The following is a 15,946-nucleotide window of genomic DNA, read 5'->3' as shown; positions in this document are numbered from 1 at the left end:
GATTATAATAAATTTTATAGCTTAAATTAGAAAATAGAGAAGATATTTTATTTTTACTAAGAAAAGTAAGAAAATAATTTCCTTTTGAGATTAAATTCTATGAGGATGTGGTGCAAAACTTATGTTTTACCTCTCAAATCTCAATATGTCACATAATCTTAACACATATTTAAAAATAAGTATAACTAATCAATTATAATATCTATATATAAATCCAACCAAATTGGGAGTTTATTGAGATATATTAAGTGTGGTATGATGTATTAAATTTTAAGTAAAATATTAATGTGACAATCTCTTATGAATGGTGTAAAATATGGGTTTTATATTCCATCCTTACCAAATTCAGACTCTTTTCTTTTTGCTCACCAAAAGTAAAAGAGATGAGTTAAATCCATTATTTGAAAAAATCAATACTTAACCAAACTCTAGAGACTTATAGTTTAATTGGCAAATTCCCACCTACAAAGTTCTTGGAAGTTCAAGAGAAAGAAGTTTTTTTTTTTAGCTTGTTGCCACATATTTAGCATAAAATGATATAAAAAAATATATCTTTTGATAAATACCATACAAATAAGCAATTAAAAACTACAAAATACCTTAAGTCCAACCGAACTTTTTAATAAATTTCAATTAATTTAATTGATAAAATCTGCAATACGCAACAAATAAGCAAAGTTGGATTTGCTCTAAAAAAGAAGAAGCAAAGTTGGAATTGTCTTTGTGCCTCTACGAAAACCCAAAAGGTGCTGCGTCTATTTATTTATTATTATTAATATTCCTTGAAAAAAAATTGTCAACAAATTTTTTTTTTTAATACATCCAAAAATGGGTTTGACGTAGAACTTATCGGGCCCTCAGACGAAAGATATCTACTATAATTTATCCTACATAAAAGATTATTACCTTACCTATATATGTTCTTCCGAGCTGTACTAAGTACTAACTTATATTCATTTCTTTTCAAAAAAAAAAAAAACTTATATTCATTTCTTTACATTTTTTTTTTAAAATTTAAAACTAATATTTATTTCTCTTAAAATATCTCCCATTAAAATTTCCAGTCCCTTTCCTTTATAAGCCCACTGACCTCCCAACTTTTTCACACACCCACCCTTTCCTCACAAACCCATCTCTCTGAAAAATAGTTCACAGTCAGAGAAAAAAAAAGACAAGATGGGTTCCTATAGATCATCTTTGATCTTCTTCTTGTTCACGATTTTAGTGGTATCGACAGCCTTGGACATGTCGATCATAGGGTACGACCAAACCCACGTCGACAAATCGAGTTCGAGGACCGACGAGGAAGTGATGGGTCTGTACGAGGCGTGGCTTGTGAAGCACGGCAAGGTCTACAACGCCTTAGGAGAGAAGGAGAAGAGGTTCGAGATCTTTAAGGATAATCTCTTGTTCATCGACCAGCACAACGCCGAGAACCGGTCTTACAAGCTCGGGCTGAACCGGTTCGCTGACCTGACCAACGAGGAGTACAGAGGCATGTACCTAGGTATGAAGAAGAGTGGTCTTAGGAAGCTTTCGAAGCCTAGGAGCGATCGTTATGTGCCACGTGTCGGTGATAAGTTGCCCGAGTCCGTTGATTGGAGGAAAGAAGGTGCGGTCGTTGACGTCAAAGACCAAGGGAGTTGTGGTAAGTTTCACACTTTGATTGCATAATTTTTACCTTTTTTTTTAATTTTAATTTAATTTAATTATTCCTTCTAATTTCATCTAGTCTTGTAGTTAATTTTAATATTTCGTTTTCTAAATCATTTTGGTAGACTTAATATTAGAAAAAAAAGTAGTAGAAAATAACAGATTAGTAAATGAGATTGTAAAGTTCATTCTATCACACTATCGGTCTGTGGAGTTTCCTAGATGTTTCAGGGTTAAAAAGTAAAATAGTCTGAGAAAAAAGCTGAGACACCGAATAAAAGATTAGAAAAGTAGAATGATCAGATTCAATCCACTACACGACTGGCCGACGGAGTTTTCAAGAGATGTTTCGTGGATAAGTGGAATAATTTAGCTGGTATAACTATTTGTCTATTTGTATATCCCTAAGGCTATGATCGTAAATCGCACAGTAATTGATAATATAATATAAGATAATTCTATAAAAAAAAATTTGGTGTAAAAAAAAAAATATGCAAGAAAAAAAAAAGAAAAGAATATGGACCTCGGAAATTACGGATTACCCTTCTGACACGTGTGAAGACAATTTTGTCGGTGTTACTGTTCCAGGATATGCGGGTCTTATATAAGCTAGTTTCCAATTTTCTGTATTTAGGAGTTCACAACTTACACGGATGTCTGACTGAGATCATGAGCCGGAATTGAGACCCAATTCAAAGGTCTTGTTGGCAAGACAGTTTTGTTTATTTATTTAATTTTCTTAAATGTAATACCAGGTATAGTCAGTCTGTATCTGGACAGGTTTTTGTTTATATATATATATATATATATTTTTTTTTTTTTTTGGTTTTTTGTTTTTAAATTATTTTAGATGATTATTTTTATTTATATACAGTTTTATAAAGTTTCTTTTTTCCTTAGATACAATCTTACTTTAACCAATTTTTAGCAAATAAGCAATAATCAATAAGTAGAAAGCTGCATCCAAACGATCATGAGACCATGATTAAGATCAGCTGTCAGTTGTCTTTAGTTCTAAAAATCCTATTAATCCATTTGAAAGCTGTGTATTGAACTTTGTTACACCTGTAATTTACTGTTTTAATTTAGCTATTCATTGAAATTATTGACGACCTTACAAATTCCAATCCACATATCAAAATGGATAAATAGAATTTTAGAAATTCTATTGTGGAGTTCTGGACGACTCTCTAATAATTTGGCCAAGCATATTTGGCAAAACATGCTGTGGCTCTCAGACTGCCCTTTTTTTCAGTCCAAATTCATAAATTTTTTAATTCATGATTTGCCTAATTGCAATTAAATATTTTTGGGCCTCATTCTCAAAAAAAAAAATAATAAATAAATAATAATAATAATTTTTGGGCCTGGAATCTGGATAGAGGTTACATTCTTTCTCAGCTCACAAAGTGGGCCCACTGGACCTGGCAGTTTTCACACCTGTGGGCCCGGCTGCTTAAAAATTTATTTTCTTAATTATTAAAATGGTCCATGCAGACCGCATTTTTCTCGCCAAAGAATTGTCTCATTTAACTCGTGTGAAGTAGACTATGTTTTCTGTTTGGCAGTCTTTGTCATTTATACGATTTAAAGTTTGGCTTAGAATATTTGTGTTTGGATGTCAACTAATAGAGCTAATAAAGACTTGGTCATGTTGCAATTCTCTTTCAGTTAGTGTCTTGCCTTTAAGATTGAGTAACAATGGAGGCAATAATATGGGACCCTTTCTAACTTTGATTTATAGAAAATTATTTGGGGAGAAACAGACAAAGTGAAACTTAGGTATTACTCTTTATGTGCTTTGCATTAGGTTTCCAATTAAATTCAACTATGTGCCTATGTTGCATTGATTAATACAATCACATGGTTTAATTTAACTGGGAAAGTTAAGGTACAACACGGAAGGAGAAGTACATAAGCCAAAAAGAAAGAAAGAAAAAAAAAAAAGATTTTAATCTTAATTATATGGTTTCACAGGATAGGGTGGAACAATGTAACAGTTGTTTCAAACTTTAGCAACTATAATTAATGAAAGACATGTGCTTCTGTTCCCATTATATTTAAGTTGGACAAAACTCCTTGGTTGCAAATCAAGGTTAAAGCATTTTTTGTTAATAAATCTTACATCATTTGTTTTGCTTTGTACAATTTGGTATGTGATGGTGTTTTAACTGTTTACTTTGAAATAAAGGGAGTTGCTGGGCATTCTCAACAATTTCGGCTGTGGAAGGGATAAACAAGATTGTGACTGGCGATCTGATCTCACTATCAGAGCAGGAACTGGTGGACTGTGATACAACATACAATGAAGGATGTAATGGGGGTCTCATGGACTATGCCTTTCAGTTCATCATCAACAATGGTGGCATTGACACTGAAGAGGATTATCCTTATAAAGCTAATGATGGCAGATGTGACACATACCGGGTTGGTAGCAATTCTCTAGGGAAAAACAAATTAAGAAGCTGAATTACCACCCAAAAAAAAAATTCTTATTTTTTCTCGTCTTTTGTTTTGTGCAGAAAAATGCCAAGGTTGTTACTATTGATGATTTCGAGGATGTTCCTGTTAATAACGAGAAAGCACTGCAAAAGGCAGTAGCTAACCAGCCAATAAGCGTTGCCATAGAAGGAGGTGGCAGGGAATTCCAGTTATATGACTCGGTATGATTAAAATCTCAATCTGATTACAAGTAGATGATTTAGCTCTTTAGATGATATTGTTCTTAGTTTGGTGTATTGAGCCCTTCCATTGCTATTAAATTACTGTAAAAGTGTCTTTGTCATGATCTAGTTGCATTTAGCTCATGACCTTTGCCCAAGAATTACATTATACACAAGCCACTAAAAGCAACAAGACACTTGGTTTCTACCTAAGAACAATATTTTATGGAAACCAATCTAAGGACCCAGACACTTAGCATCCCATCAGGTGAATTTGTTTGTGAAGGCAGTTGCATTGCACTAGCTTGGATGCTCTGTATACTGTTCTTTTTAGTTCTACTATTGAAGCTGGGACTTGAATGATAGCTTCTAATTTGTACACAAAAAATTGACCTCAAATCCTTAATTATCCCAATATTTTCAGGGTGTATTCACAGGAAGATGTGGGACAGCACTGGACCATGGAGTTGCTGCTGTTGGGTATGGCACAGACAATGGTGTTGATTACTGGATTGTGAGGAACTCATGGGGTGCAAGCTGGGGAGAGGCAGGTTATATTAGGATGGAGCGCAATTTGGTTGGCAAAGCAACTGGCAAATGTGGAATAGCAATGGAGGCCTCCTACCCTATCAAGAAAGGTCAAAATCCTCCCAACCCAGGCCCATCTCCACCGTCTCCAGTAGTGCCCCCAACTGTCTGTGACAACTATTACTCCTGTCCTGAGAGCAATACCTGCTGCTGTCTTTATGAGTATGGAAGATCTTGCTTTGCATGGGGATGCTGTCCACTTGAGTCTGCCACCTGCTGCGATGACTATTATTCTTGCTGCCCACAGGAATATCCCGTCTGCAATCTTAAAGAAGGCACCTGCCTGACGGTAAGAGCAACTCAACTTTATTGCATTTTACTTCTAGGGAAAATTTTAAGTATAGTTTCTTAGGTGTTGTATCTTAGGTTTCCCAATTGAAGTTAACCATGTGGCTGTGTTGATCAAATGCAGCAAAACCAATGCCAATGAATGTGTTGGTCTAATCAAACCTCCCTAGGGAATGTGGGGGGGTCTCAGGTTCGAGACCCGGGGTTGGAGTATATTTAGTATTTATATATTTTTCTAAACTAAGCAAAAAAAAACAAAAAAACAAATGCAGCAATACCAATGCAATCTTTTCCGAGAAGAATTAGATTCAACATTATTGTTGCAACTATATGGTTGAATTTAATTAAGAAACATAAGATATAACAACTAAGGAACTGTCAAAATTTTATGTCTCTAATCTATGAAACTCATTTTGTTGATGACTTCCCCATTCCCCTCTGAGAATATTAACATCCCCTTCCGTCTTGCTTACATGTATTGCCACTTGCAACAGAGCAAGAACAACCCATTCGGAGTGAAGGCATTGAGGCGAACTCCTGCTAGACCTTATTGGGCAATTGGAAGTGACAGCAAGAGCAGCAGTGCTTAAGCAAATCTTCAATCTGGTGGATGACATGTTAATAAGGAGTATGAAAAAATCATAGCAGCGATTGATGTTCTCCTTTGTGTTATTCCACTTGCTACCCACATTTCTATCGTTAAGATACAGATTGATGCTCTGTTGAAGATTATTTATTTAGATACTGATTATGTATATAGTACTATATTTGTTTCTGCTGCATTTGAAAAACCAACAGACATTTTATCTGTTTCCAAAAGCCACCTGTAAATTCAGTCATTCAGCAGTGTCTTTAATGAATTGCTTTATCATTCCAATGCTACTTGTAGTCTGTTTGATACTATTATCATCGATCTTTTCTCTCCAGCTTGTCACCTAGATTATAATGCTTGAAGATCAGAAGTCAAATTGTGGCTAATGAGATAATATCACAACTTCAATTCAAATCCAGAGCTATAAATTCTTTATCCAATTTGGCTTATTTGGATATTGGATTTGTTTTGGTTGTGGTGGCTGTTTTTAAGATAGAAAAAGTGAAAAGAGAATTTGTTTTCCTTGTGTCAAAATGCTCATAATGCCCCAGTGTATGTTATAAAGACTTAGGAGTGAAAGCCTCTGTGGCTGTGTCCATGTCACTAGAGCCACTTCTGGTGTGTTTTAGGTCATCACTTAAGCTTTGTAGTTTTATGTCTTTTGTGTTTTCAGAAACAACAGCGAAGTTCAATATAAAACTGTATCCTGGAACTTAAAGTTAAACCCGAAATTTCTGTAAAAGATGAACAGGTAGAGGCGAGGTATTGAACCATAGATTTTGGTTTCTAACTTATGAGTTAACTGCTCATGCAATACCTTGTGTGTAAGCTTGCTAGAAGATGCTCAATGCCGGTCTAAGGTTTCAAGTTTGTGCATTAATCGCACATGGTCAGTTGGTGTCTTAGGTTCCTTAAAGAGAATCATGAAAAAGGTACATCACCCATGTCGTCTAGACCTCTCACATATTGGTTTTTTAGAAGATAAAAAGATAGTTTGGTAAGGACTAGGTAAGTCTCCACGATAAGCCACTCTCTTACTTTTCTTCAAGCTAAAAAAATTCTGAATAAAGATACGAGGTCGAAAGTACATGCTGCTTTTGTCAAAGTTGATATATCTTTGTATGATTCCTCAGGTTTTTTTCCTTCTGAATAATTCATCTCAAGGTTAAAGCAGAGGAACACATGCTTTGGGTTATTTTTCATATCTTTGTTGGAATTATGATTTTCATTTTCATTTTTTTCACTAGGGGTGCGCCAATTCCTCATGCTAACCCCTTCAACCTTTTTTTTTTTTTTTTTTTTTTTTTTTTTTTTTTTTTTGAGAAACAACCCCTTCAACCTTATACCATTTTTTTAAAGGGAAAGTCGTAAACTTTATTCAATGTGAAAATAGAAAGTACGTCTTCTCTGTTCAAGTACAGTCGTCACTTTTTTTAAAGAGGTGTGAAAGAGGTGGGACTGTGGGAGAAAAAGAAAATGAAAAAAAAAAGAAGAGAGGTTAAAGCATAAGAAAAAGTTTCAGTTAGGTTTGGTCTTGTCAAGTGTGTCCCACGATTTTCAACTTATTTATAAAAAATGCTACTCAACAATGTTACTTGAAAACTAAATGATGATATAGATAAGTTCTTAAAATACATGTTTTAAATATCCGAATTTGAGAAATGTGAAACACCTTTTTTTTTAATCACAGTTTTTGAAAATATGCTACCAAACAGGCCCATAGTTACCAATACTCAAAGCATGTTTTGCTAATAAATGTGTTGGCTTGTTTACTTGTCACCCACATGTGAAATTTCAACTTTATATACCATTTGTTGTACCCTACTGGGCAGATAAACAATTAAGAAGGGCAACAAAAAACTGCATTGACAATTTGGCATATAATCTTGAATCAAATTAGATTTAGTTTTGAGTCCTAATAGTTTCATTTTATGGATGAAGTATGTACCAGTTGTAAAAAATAAAAGGCATGGTTTATATTCTTCTTTATTTTTATGAAAGAAAAAGGCATGGTTTCACTCACCCATTTTTGTCTACTATCCCCACTGACGCACTGCCTCATTCAATTGATTAATAGTTGATCAATAATTGAGTTCAACCTCACCACCACGGCCACTACTGTCAGATGATAAGTTGTGGGGGGGCACAATTGAATGAAGTTGTGGTGCTTCTCCAAGTTGTAAAGTCGCACTGTTTAATAGACCCATTAGGCCCATTGAGAACGTAGCAGCATTTCCTTGTAGCCATAAGTTTGTAGCCGAAAATAGGATTTGGTACCAAAAGATTTCCAAGTAAATGGGACCCAATTGTAGTAAATACCAAAACCACATTAAAAATATCAGAGTTTCATCAAAATTGGTCAGAACCGTTTAGTTATTATTGGGGTAGGATGTTGAATTGTCCAACATAGATAGAAACATATATCAACCACAATAAATAACCTACAGGCTACAAAGGGCAACAAAGTGGTCCACTTCAAGTGGATTCCTTTTTAGTGCATACTTCCTGCAATCATAACTCTGCCAAGGGTTGTTTACTGTAATAGAAAATTAGAAAATAAAATAAAACATAATAAGTAAACTTAATGAAGTTATAATCAGGTTATAGCTTCAATCAAAGTTTTGACTTTGTTCTAGGTGCTTTATGATATAGCTATTAAAAAATATGGGTTCAAGGTCTGCTCCAATCCAAACTGTATTAGTAGTTATAGTCCCAATTGTACTAGTAGTCCTATGCATGTATCGTAACTCTATGTGTTAGCTATGAATTAGCCTAAGATTAGTCTTACCAAAATACTGAGCACAATGCAATAGTACAATATTTACACTTTGGCCAAAATCTAAAGAACAACCTTGAAGTATGGGTGAATTGTCATTTTTGTGTCTACAGTGTATTTTTTGTCATTTGAATCTTTAAACATTTATGTTAAGTTAGTCCTTTCGTCTATAAAACTTTGTAAACCATGTGGTATCACATATGTGAAAAGTGGAAGTTTCATTGATAGAATGGTTAATTTGACAAAAATGTTAAAAGTTTAAGAACCAAATAACCCCAAAAACAAAGAGAATTCAACAATTCATCGAAACTTCAAGGGTAGTTTGCATTTTAACTCTTTTATTTCTACAACTTTTCTTTCAATAGTGATGAAGTGATGCAATTACACATATATTTGCAGATACATATCCTTCTTCTAACAAAATGGAGCCACATTTTTGTCTGATAACAAAAATCATAGACGTTGATGTCAAAAAAAAAAAAAAAAAAATCAAAAAGTTGGGGATGGGGACCATCCTCTCTGTCGGGGGATAGATACTAAATGTAGCACACAACAACTTGATCAAGACTCAATTATATCTGTCTTCTTCTACTCTCTCTCGTTTGTTTCCGGGACCAACCCATATGGTGTGGACTGTGGACTATTACTAGCCAGAGGGACACAGACTATGGCAGCCTAGAAACCCCACAATGCCCACCCACTCAGTCCATCAATGAGAGGCATAGCATTGTCATCACGATTGGAACAGTCAATGACAAACAAAATGTTGGGGTTTAACTAGAATCCATGCAATTATAAGTATAGATTGTGTTCGGATGGGAAGCATAATATTGTTTTCATTATATCAATCATTGAAAACTATTGTTAGTGTTTATCAATAAAATAGAAAACTATTGTTAGTTTTTTGCAAATAAAACATGTTGGAGTTTCACGTGTGATGGAATCCCACCTCAAAAAATTGAGTGCTATCCTTGATTTGTATGTATAATAAGTGTGAGGACACAATATTTTCTCATAACTACTTATTAGAAATATGTTGTTAAATTATTAAATTTAACATATCTCAATAGATTAAACTTTTAAGACAATTGATAATTTAACATGGCAGGAGGTCTTAAGTTTGACCTTACCTATTAAAAGAGAGTTTGAGCTCACACATGAGACGAGTGTTAGAAGTACGTGATTAAATGATTAATTTTATCATATCTCAATAACTTAAACTTTTGAAATAATCAGTAATTTAACACGGTTAACATACCATATTATGATTGGTGTATGATAAAAATTGTGTCAATAACGGACCAACATTTTAATTATGCTATTCCAATCATGATATGTCATGTTAGTAGGTATAAAAAATGTTATATCTCTAGCATTGCTAATATGGTCGTAACAGAGAGATAAGCCACTGCATTGCATGATGGTACGTTAATTACATATATAACACTAATGCTTTAAAAACAATAAGGTACAATGGTGCACAATATCAACCAGCCAACCAAATTAAGCTAATTATTGCCAAAACCACCTCTTGGTCATGGCAATAAAAGCAACTTGGTTATGCTAATTAAATGAGATTTAATGCACTTTCTCCATCTCTTAGAGATCTAGATCCCAACTCCCTCACCAGCCCATTTCCTAACTGTAAATTATGGTTTATGGAAATTGATTTTTCTTCTTGCTTTATATCAGTAATCTGAATTCCACCATTGTCAAACTGAACTCTCTGGTTTGCGCTATTGATGTTGTTGTTGTTGAGCAGAGTTGCACTGTCTGGAGCTTCAATGGCATTATAAGATGGCATCACAGTAGGTAGTTTTGCTAGCAGTGCTCCAAGGCTACAAGACATGGTGGGCAAAAGAGGTGGAATTGACCAAATGGGTGGTCCTGCAATGCCATTTTGTGGGGTGTTCCAGCCCAAGTTGATAGACTTAATTGGAGAATCTTCGGGTTTTTCTTCGAAAAGTCTCTTCATTCCGGTTAATTGGCGCTTGTCATAGAATGAGAATGATGTTTCTTGGCTTGGTTTGAGCACGTATGGATGTTGAATTGGAAGGTATGGCCTTTGAATGGCAAACACTCCTGGAATGCTTTGGAGATAGCTGAACTTCCTCTGTATGCTTATCACCAGATTGAGATCTTCACCAATCTGAAAAAAGCCTATTAGCCATTTGATATAGATTTTGACAAAGAAAAGAAGAGAAATTGACAGATTAGATACCTTTTCAAACGAGCCCAGTTGAACTATGCCTTCTCTAACGGAAATGATAGCAATAGTCTGTCAAAATAAGATAATTTAAGTGTTAGTTTCAGTGTGACAAACTATCGTGATACAGGACATTTTGTTTGATACCATAATAAATTATTTATTATTCTGAAAGCTTAAACGGTTAAAAAATTGTGAATCTCTAATAACTTAACCATTATTCTAACACAATGGGCTTAAAGCTGATGGTTTTAGTGGGAATTTTATCTTCTATTTTAGAGTATCTAATGGCACCAACCTGAATGCCTGAATTGAACTGAAATTCCCATGCTCTTGGTTGCTATGGGAAAAAATACAAAAGAAAGTCAGGTTTAAAGTGGTGTACTTCACATGTGAACTGAACGTTGTGCACAAAAATTGTAGTGATTGCCTTACAGGTTCAATGGATAAATTCCACGAGGAGATCAAGCTAGGATCACCATCACTAGCAGCGTCGCTAAACACCCATTTGTGACTATTATCTGCTGCAACTTTCCCCACTAATCTGCAAACATAAACCATACAGCTTAGTCATCAATTTTCTTCAGCACCATTCTATTATTAGACTTTTCTGGCTAAATATATATAAGCGCTCTCACCCTTCTCCAAAACTGTACACCTCATGAGACATTTTGAAGAAGACATCAGCTCCAAACCTCCCCTTTATGTAACCACTCCCAGTTCGTTCACATTCACAGAAATCGCAAAATCCATCTTCCCACACTAGAATCCTAGAAAAAAGAAAAGAAAAAAAAAAAAAAAACACTTAGCAAGTAGAACTGAGACATGGGTTTTTTCACAATTCCCTGTAACTTAATTACCAGTTCCTCTTGTTTCCTTTCGAGCGATCAAGAGCACTCCCTCCATATTCCCACCTGAAAGAAAGCAATGTGATCAAGAAACTGTTAAAAAGTTGTTCGAGTGACCGAGAAAAAAACAAGAAAAACAGAAACAAGAAGCCAGTTTAGCCTGACGACCTACGCCCACGATAGAAAGCCCTTACATTAACAATATATGAGAACGTAACATGAACTTTGATAAACTAAATTATGCATTTGGGCTTTGATAATTGGTTTCATTATCATATTTTCCTTACTTAGGTGGAGGGTAATTCCGAGGAAGTATCCTCCAGAAAACGGCGTAAACCCACTTTGAAGAATTGGAAGAATCTGAACATGAACACAGGCTTCTTAGTGTGTGCTGTAAGAGACAGTTAAGCATGGGAAGTCCACTTTCCATTGTCACAGACACAATGAGAGGGGGGAACATAAGCTAACAACGACTATATCTATGTGTGTAGTAGTCCTAGTTTCCATCACAATTAAGAGGAAAAGGGAAAATGGGAAAAAATTATTTGGGGCACTCGCACTTATGGAGAGTGTAAAACACGCTCCAACCAGCTTCTTTTAAGAGTGCATTTGCAATGGAAGCTAATGTAATTGGGGGAGACAATTTGCACTCAAGTGTCATATGGAAGCAAGGGTAATTTTACTACTTTGAGTCAACTAACCCATATAAAATTTGTGTCAAAGTCCCTCGATCCTAACCCAGCCAAATTATTAAATCAATTGACAAGTCACAAGACACAACCCACCTTACACGCTATATAAAATTATAAATAGTTATTAGATATGATATAAACACAATCCATTTCAAACTATTAAAGAAATATCTTGTATTGTGTTGACACAAATACACCCTATTTCAACTTATATATATAATATAACCCACAATGTTTAATGTAGGGTGTGGAATAGTCACACCTGGGGACTGAAGCCCAAGGAGCAATTGGGTCACGGGAAAGAGTTAGGCCTCACTCATGTTTAAAAGGAAAGCTTTGTGGGTATCGCACCATGCAAGGAGGATAGTAAGGTTATTCCAAGCGTCACGGGAAAAATGATTGAGGCCAGAGATTAATTCTCATGGAGACAATGTGGTGATATTCTTCTCGAGGTATGGGACATAGGTGGTCCGTGTATAATTACCAGAGTATTTCTAGAACCACAGGAATATTCAAGAGCATGCAAGAAGGTTAAAGATCTTTACCTCCGTCATAATAATGAGGTTCTTACATCACCTCTACCCCATTAAATGCAAAGAGACAACCTGAACAGTAGCAGCAACCCCCAAAAGTCAGAGTTCCAAAATAAGGGAGAGGAGAAATCCGATAAAGTGAAGAAAAATATCCTTGAGGTTCTAATGAGCAACGGGATAGCTATAGTGATAAGAGTAAGGATTGAAACTATAAAAGGCCGGGGGGGGGGGGGGGGGAGGGGGGGTAAAGTAAAGGGGATTAGAAAAAATCTTCTAGGGGAGAGAAATAAAAAGAGAGAAATAGTAGCACTAAGGGTGTCACCACGGGAAAAGTATAGTTTCTGAGTTTAACACTTGTAATTGTAATCACGCCAGAATTGGTGATAGAAATCCACTGTTTGTGTTTCCCATTATGGAGTATATATTCCTTGTTGATAGTTTAAGTTGTGTTGACTATTGTTGTAGAGATTCGAGATAACCTCCCCAGAGTAGGGGACAAAATTTGTGTCCCTACAATTAACATATTTTTATTTTTTGTGAGCATATAAATTGTAATAATTATAAACAAATAAAATCTAAACCCGAAATTCTAATTCATAGTAACATCAATTTAAATAATTTTTTTTGAAAATAAACATCAATTAAAGTGCTAATAGTATACAATCTAAAGTTCCTCAAAAAAAAAAAAAAAATCGGGAAAATTATATTTTATTTTAAACCCTATAGTTTTGGATGTAACAAATTAAATCCACAAAGTTTCAAAATAACAAATTAAAACTTTAGCCAATAAAAAAACTCCAAACCCAATACAAATGTTTAATCTGTAACTTTTGAAAACTTTAGGGTTTAATTTGTTACTTTCAAAACTATAGGGTTTAGTTTGTTACATCCCCTAAACTATAGAGTTTAAAATCTAATTTACTTAGTTTTATTTCAACCCAATTAATGAATTTGTCCAAATTTCAAAATACACAATCTAAGTAAGATAAAATAAAATGAGAGTTTTTTTCTTCTTTGTTTTGGGTAAAAGGATTAGGTACCTTAGAGTTTTAATGAATAATTTATCAACATAAATATTAAAATTCTTTTGATAACTAAATTTTATATTTAAAATTAAAATTTATGTTGAATAAAAATAACATTTAATTATAAGGATTAAATGTGTTCCTATCAACCCATCTTTAAATGAATAATAAATCGGGTCATTTCAGCGTTAAGTAAGTTAACATGAGATTAATCCATTTCTTAATCATGTCAAAGTGGGTCAATTCATTACAACACAAACCCATTTAAACTAAACACTAACTTATAAAAAAAATCATGACATGTTCGTGAGTCATGTCAAATATTAACTACAAATCTACAACCAAATAACCTATGAATTCTCTTGAAATGAAAAGACATTCTTTTAAGGTGAATATTTAGCCTTTTATATATGATGCCATGGTGTGAAATTTTTAGTAAAATTTTCTTCTCATCAACCGGCAGGCATAGGCCAATGGCCTCCCTATGTAAATCTTTAATATTTGTTTGTGGGATCTTTCTAAAACCCATAACAATTTTCACAATTAACCTTGTATGAGAATGTTGTTAGGAGGCCCATTCCAAACAACAAAATTATGTATTTCATTATATTTGTTATCATTATCACAAATCTCATGGAGAAAGTCAGAAAACTATCATTTTTGCACAATTATATTAGTCTGATTGTTGTTGCAACTTACAAGTTACAACGGCCATAAAAAAAAAAAATAATAATAAATAAATAAAAAAAGCCTTACAAGTTACAACCCCAACCTATCCCTCGAGCGTTCAATTTTTTGTCTGAACACAAGTATACCCTATACAACACTATAATGAGAACAGAAAAGAACTATATTGCCAAGGTTGAAGCGTAAAAAAGTGTGCTCTTGTGATGTCACGTAGCCTTTTCATTTGCAAGAAGGCATCTATCCAAGGACAATGCCAGAGTCAAACTCTAATTATTGCTCTTAAAAGGTAATTTAAAGTTTAGTAATAAAATTAGTTTTAACCTTAGTTTATAACTTTACTTAATACATTTTTATTGAATTTGAATTTTGATAAATTTATTATTGATTTACATATAACTTTATACTTGCAAAATTTCTAAATAATTAAGGATTAATAATTATGTCATCAATAAATTGTTTAAATTGCAAGTTTTTATAGTTTAAAACTATTTATAAAATATAAATTTATAGATTATATAGTAAATGACATCCGATTGACACAAAAGTTGACATATATATTAAGAGTGTAAAGAATATGCAATTCAACGATTAGATTTTCAAAATATGTAGTAATATTTATTTTATTGAGTAAGGTTGTAATTTTATACTACAACCAATTTTGTACCAAAAATTTGTCATTTAATCTTTATTCTTCACAAGTTCAATTTTTTCTTTCAAACTTCCATCCGAAGTAGATTTACAGCAATTACCCTTTAGTTGTGAGAGAAGTTAAATAATATGTAAAAGTAAAATGATAAAAAGTTGAAGGTTTATTTATTTTTTATTTTTTTCCAATGGTTGAGATTAAAAATAACATTTGAAACTTTCAATTTAATTCATGAACATTGTCGGTTGAGGCCTAACAGTCTAAGGGACATAAAGTCTATCTCCATGTGGACATGGTTTTTGTGCCATAATTTTTACCACCGATTTGTGTGACGGTAAGTGGTAGATCGATGTGAAAGTAATAGTTCATAAATTATAGTTACATATACTAAAGGATGTCCAAAAGGTACCCACTAACGAGACCTATTATTAAGTTGTGGTAAATAATATGGCCCTAAAAATATTGAACTACATGTTATAAAATTCAATGAGAATATGAGTGTAACCATTTTTGAACTATTTTTAATCTTTTTTTGGGCTGAAATTTCAAATTTGTGAACACAGTAGTACTTTTGTCTTACAAATGGATATATAGTCCTTTTTCTGAGCTAAAGAATTTCTTGCCATTATAGATTAGCAGCTACGTCACCATAAGGTTTTTTCTATGAATTGCAGTGGTCCTCATAGTTGATTAGTCCCATCACTTTAAAATTACACCAAACTTTGTCCTTATAATGGCCCGCCATAAGC

General features: G+C 33.8%; 2 protein-coding genes across 2 annotated transcripts; one reads left to right on the top strand and one right to left on the bottom strand.

The window, feature by feature from the left end:
- Nucleotides 1-1,092: 1,092 nt before the first annotated feature.
- On the top strand, nt 1,093-6,074 carry LOC126710161 (probable cysteine protease RD21B). Its single transcript, XM_050410547.1, has 5 exons — nt 1,093-1,648; nt 3,845-4,080; nt 4,176-4,316; nt 4,741-5,193; nt 5,687-6,074. Exons 1-5 carry the CDS (start codon nt 1,177-1,179, stop codon nt 5,780-5,782), a joined length of 1,398 nt encoding a protein of 465 aa, XP_050266504.1. The 5' UTR covers nt 1,093-1,176; the 3' UTR covers nt 5,783-6,074.
- Nucleotides 6,075-9,955: 3,881 nt separating this feature from the next.
- LOC126710153 (uncharacterized) lies at nt 9,956-12,126 on the bottom strand. The gene is made up of 7 exons (XM_050410534.1): nt 11,902-12,126; nt 11,627-11,680; nt 11,405-11,536; nt 11,202-11,310; nt 11,065-11,106; nt 10,782-10,838; nt 9,956-10,709 (listed from the first exon to the last, which is right to left on the bottom strand). Exons 1-7 carry the CDS (start codon nt 12,072-12,074, stop codon nt 10,128-10,130), a joined length of 1,149 nt encoding a protein of 382 aa, XP_050266491.1. The 5' UTR covers nt 12,075-12,126; the 3' UTR covers nt 9,956-10,127.
- Nucleotides 12,127-15,946: the final 3,820 nt, after the last annotated feature.

The sequence above is a fragment of the Quercus robur genome, chromosome 2 (assembly GCF_932294415.1).
Source record: "Quercus robur chromosome 2, dhQueRobu3.1, whole genome shotgun sequence".
Lineage (NCBI taxonomy): Eukaryota > Viridiplantae > Streptophyta > Magnoliopsida > Fagales > Fagaceae > Quercus > Quercus robur.
The sequence above is the reverse complement of the archived record's forward strand: the minus strand, read 5'-3'. Positions and strand labels throughout refer to the sequence as shown.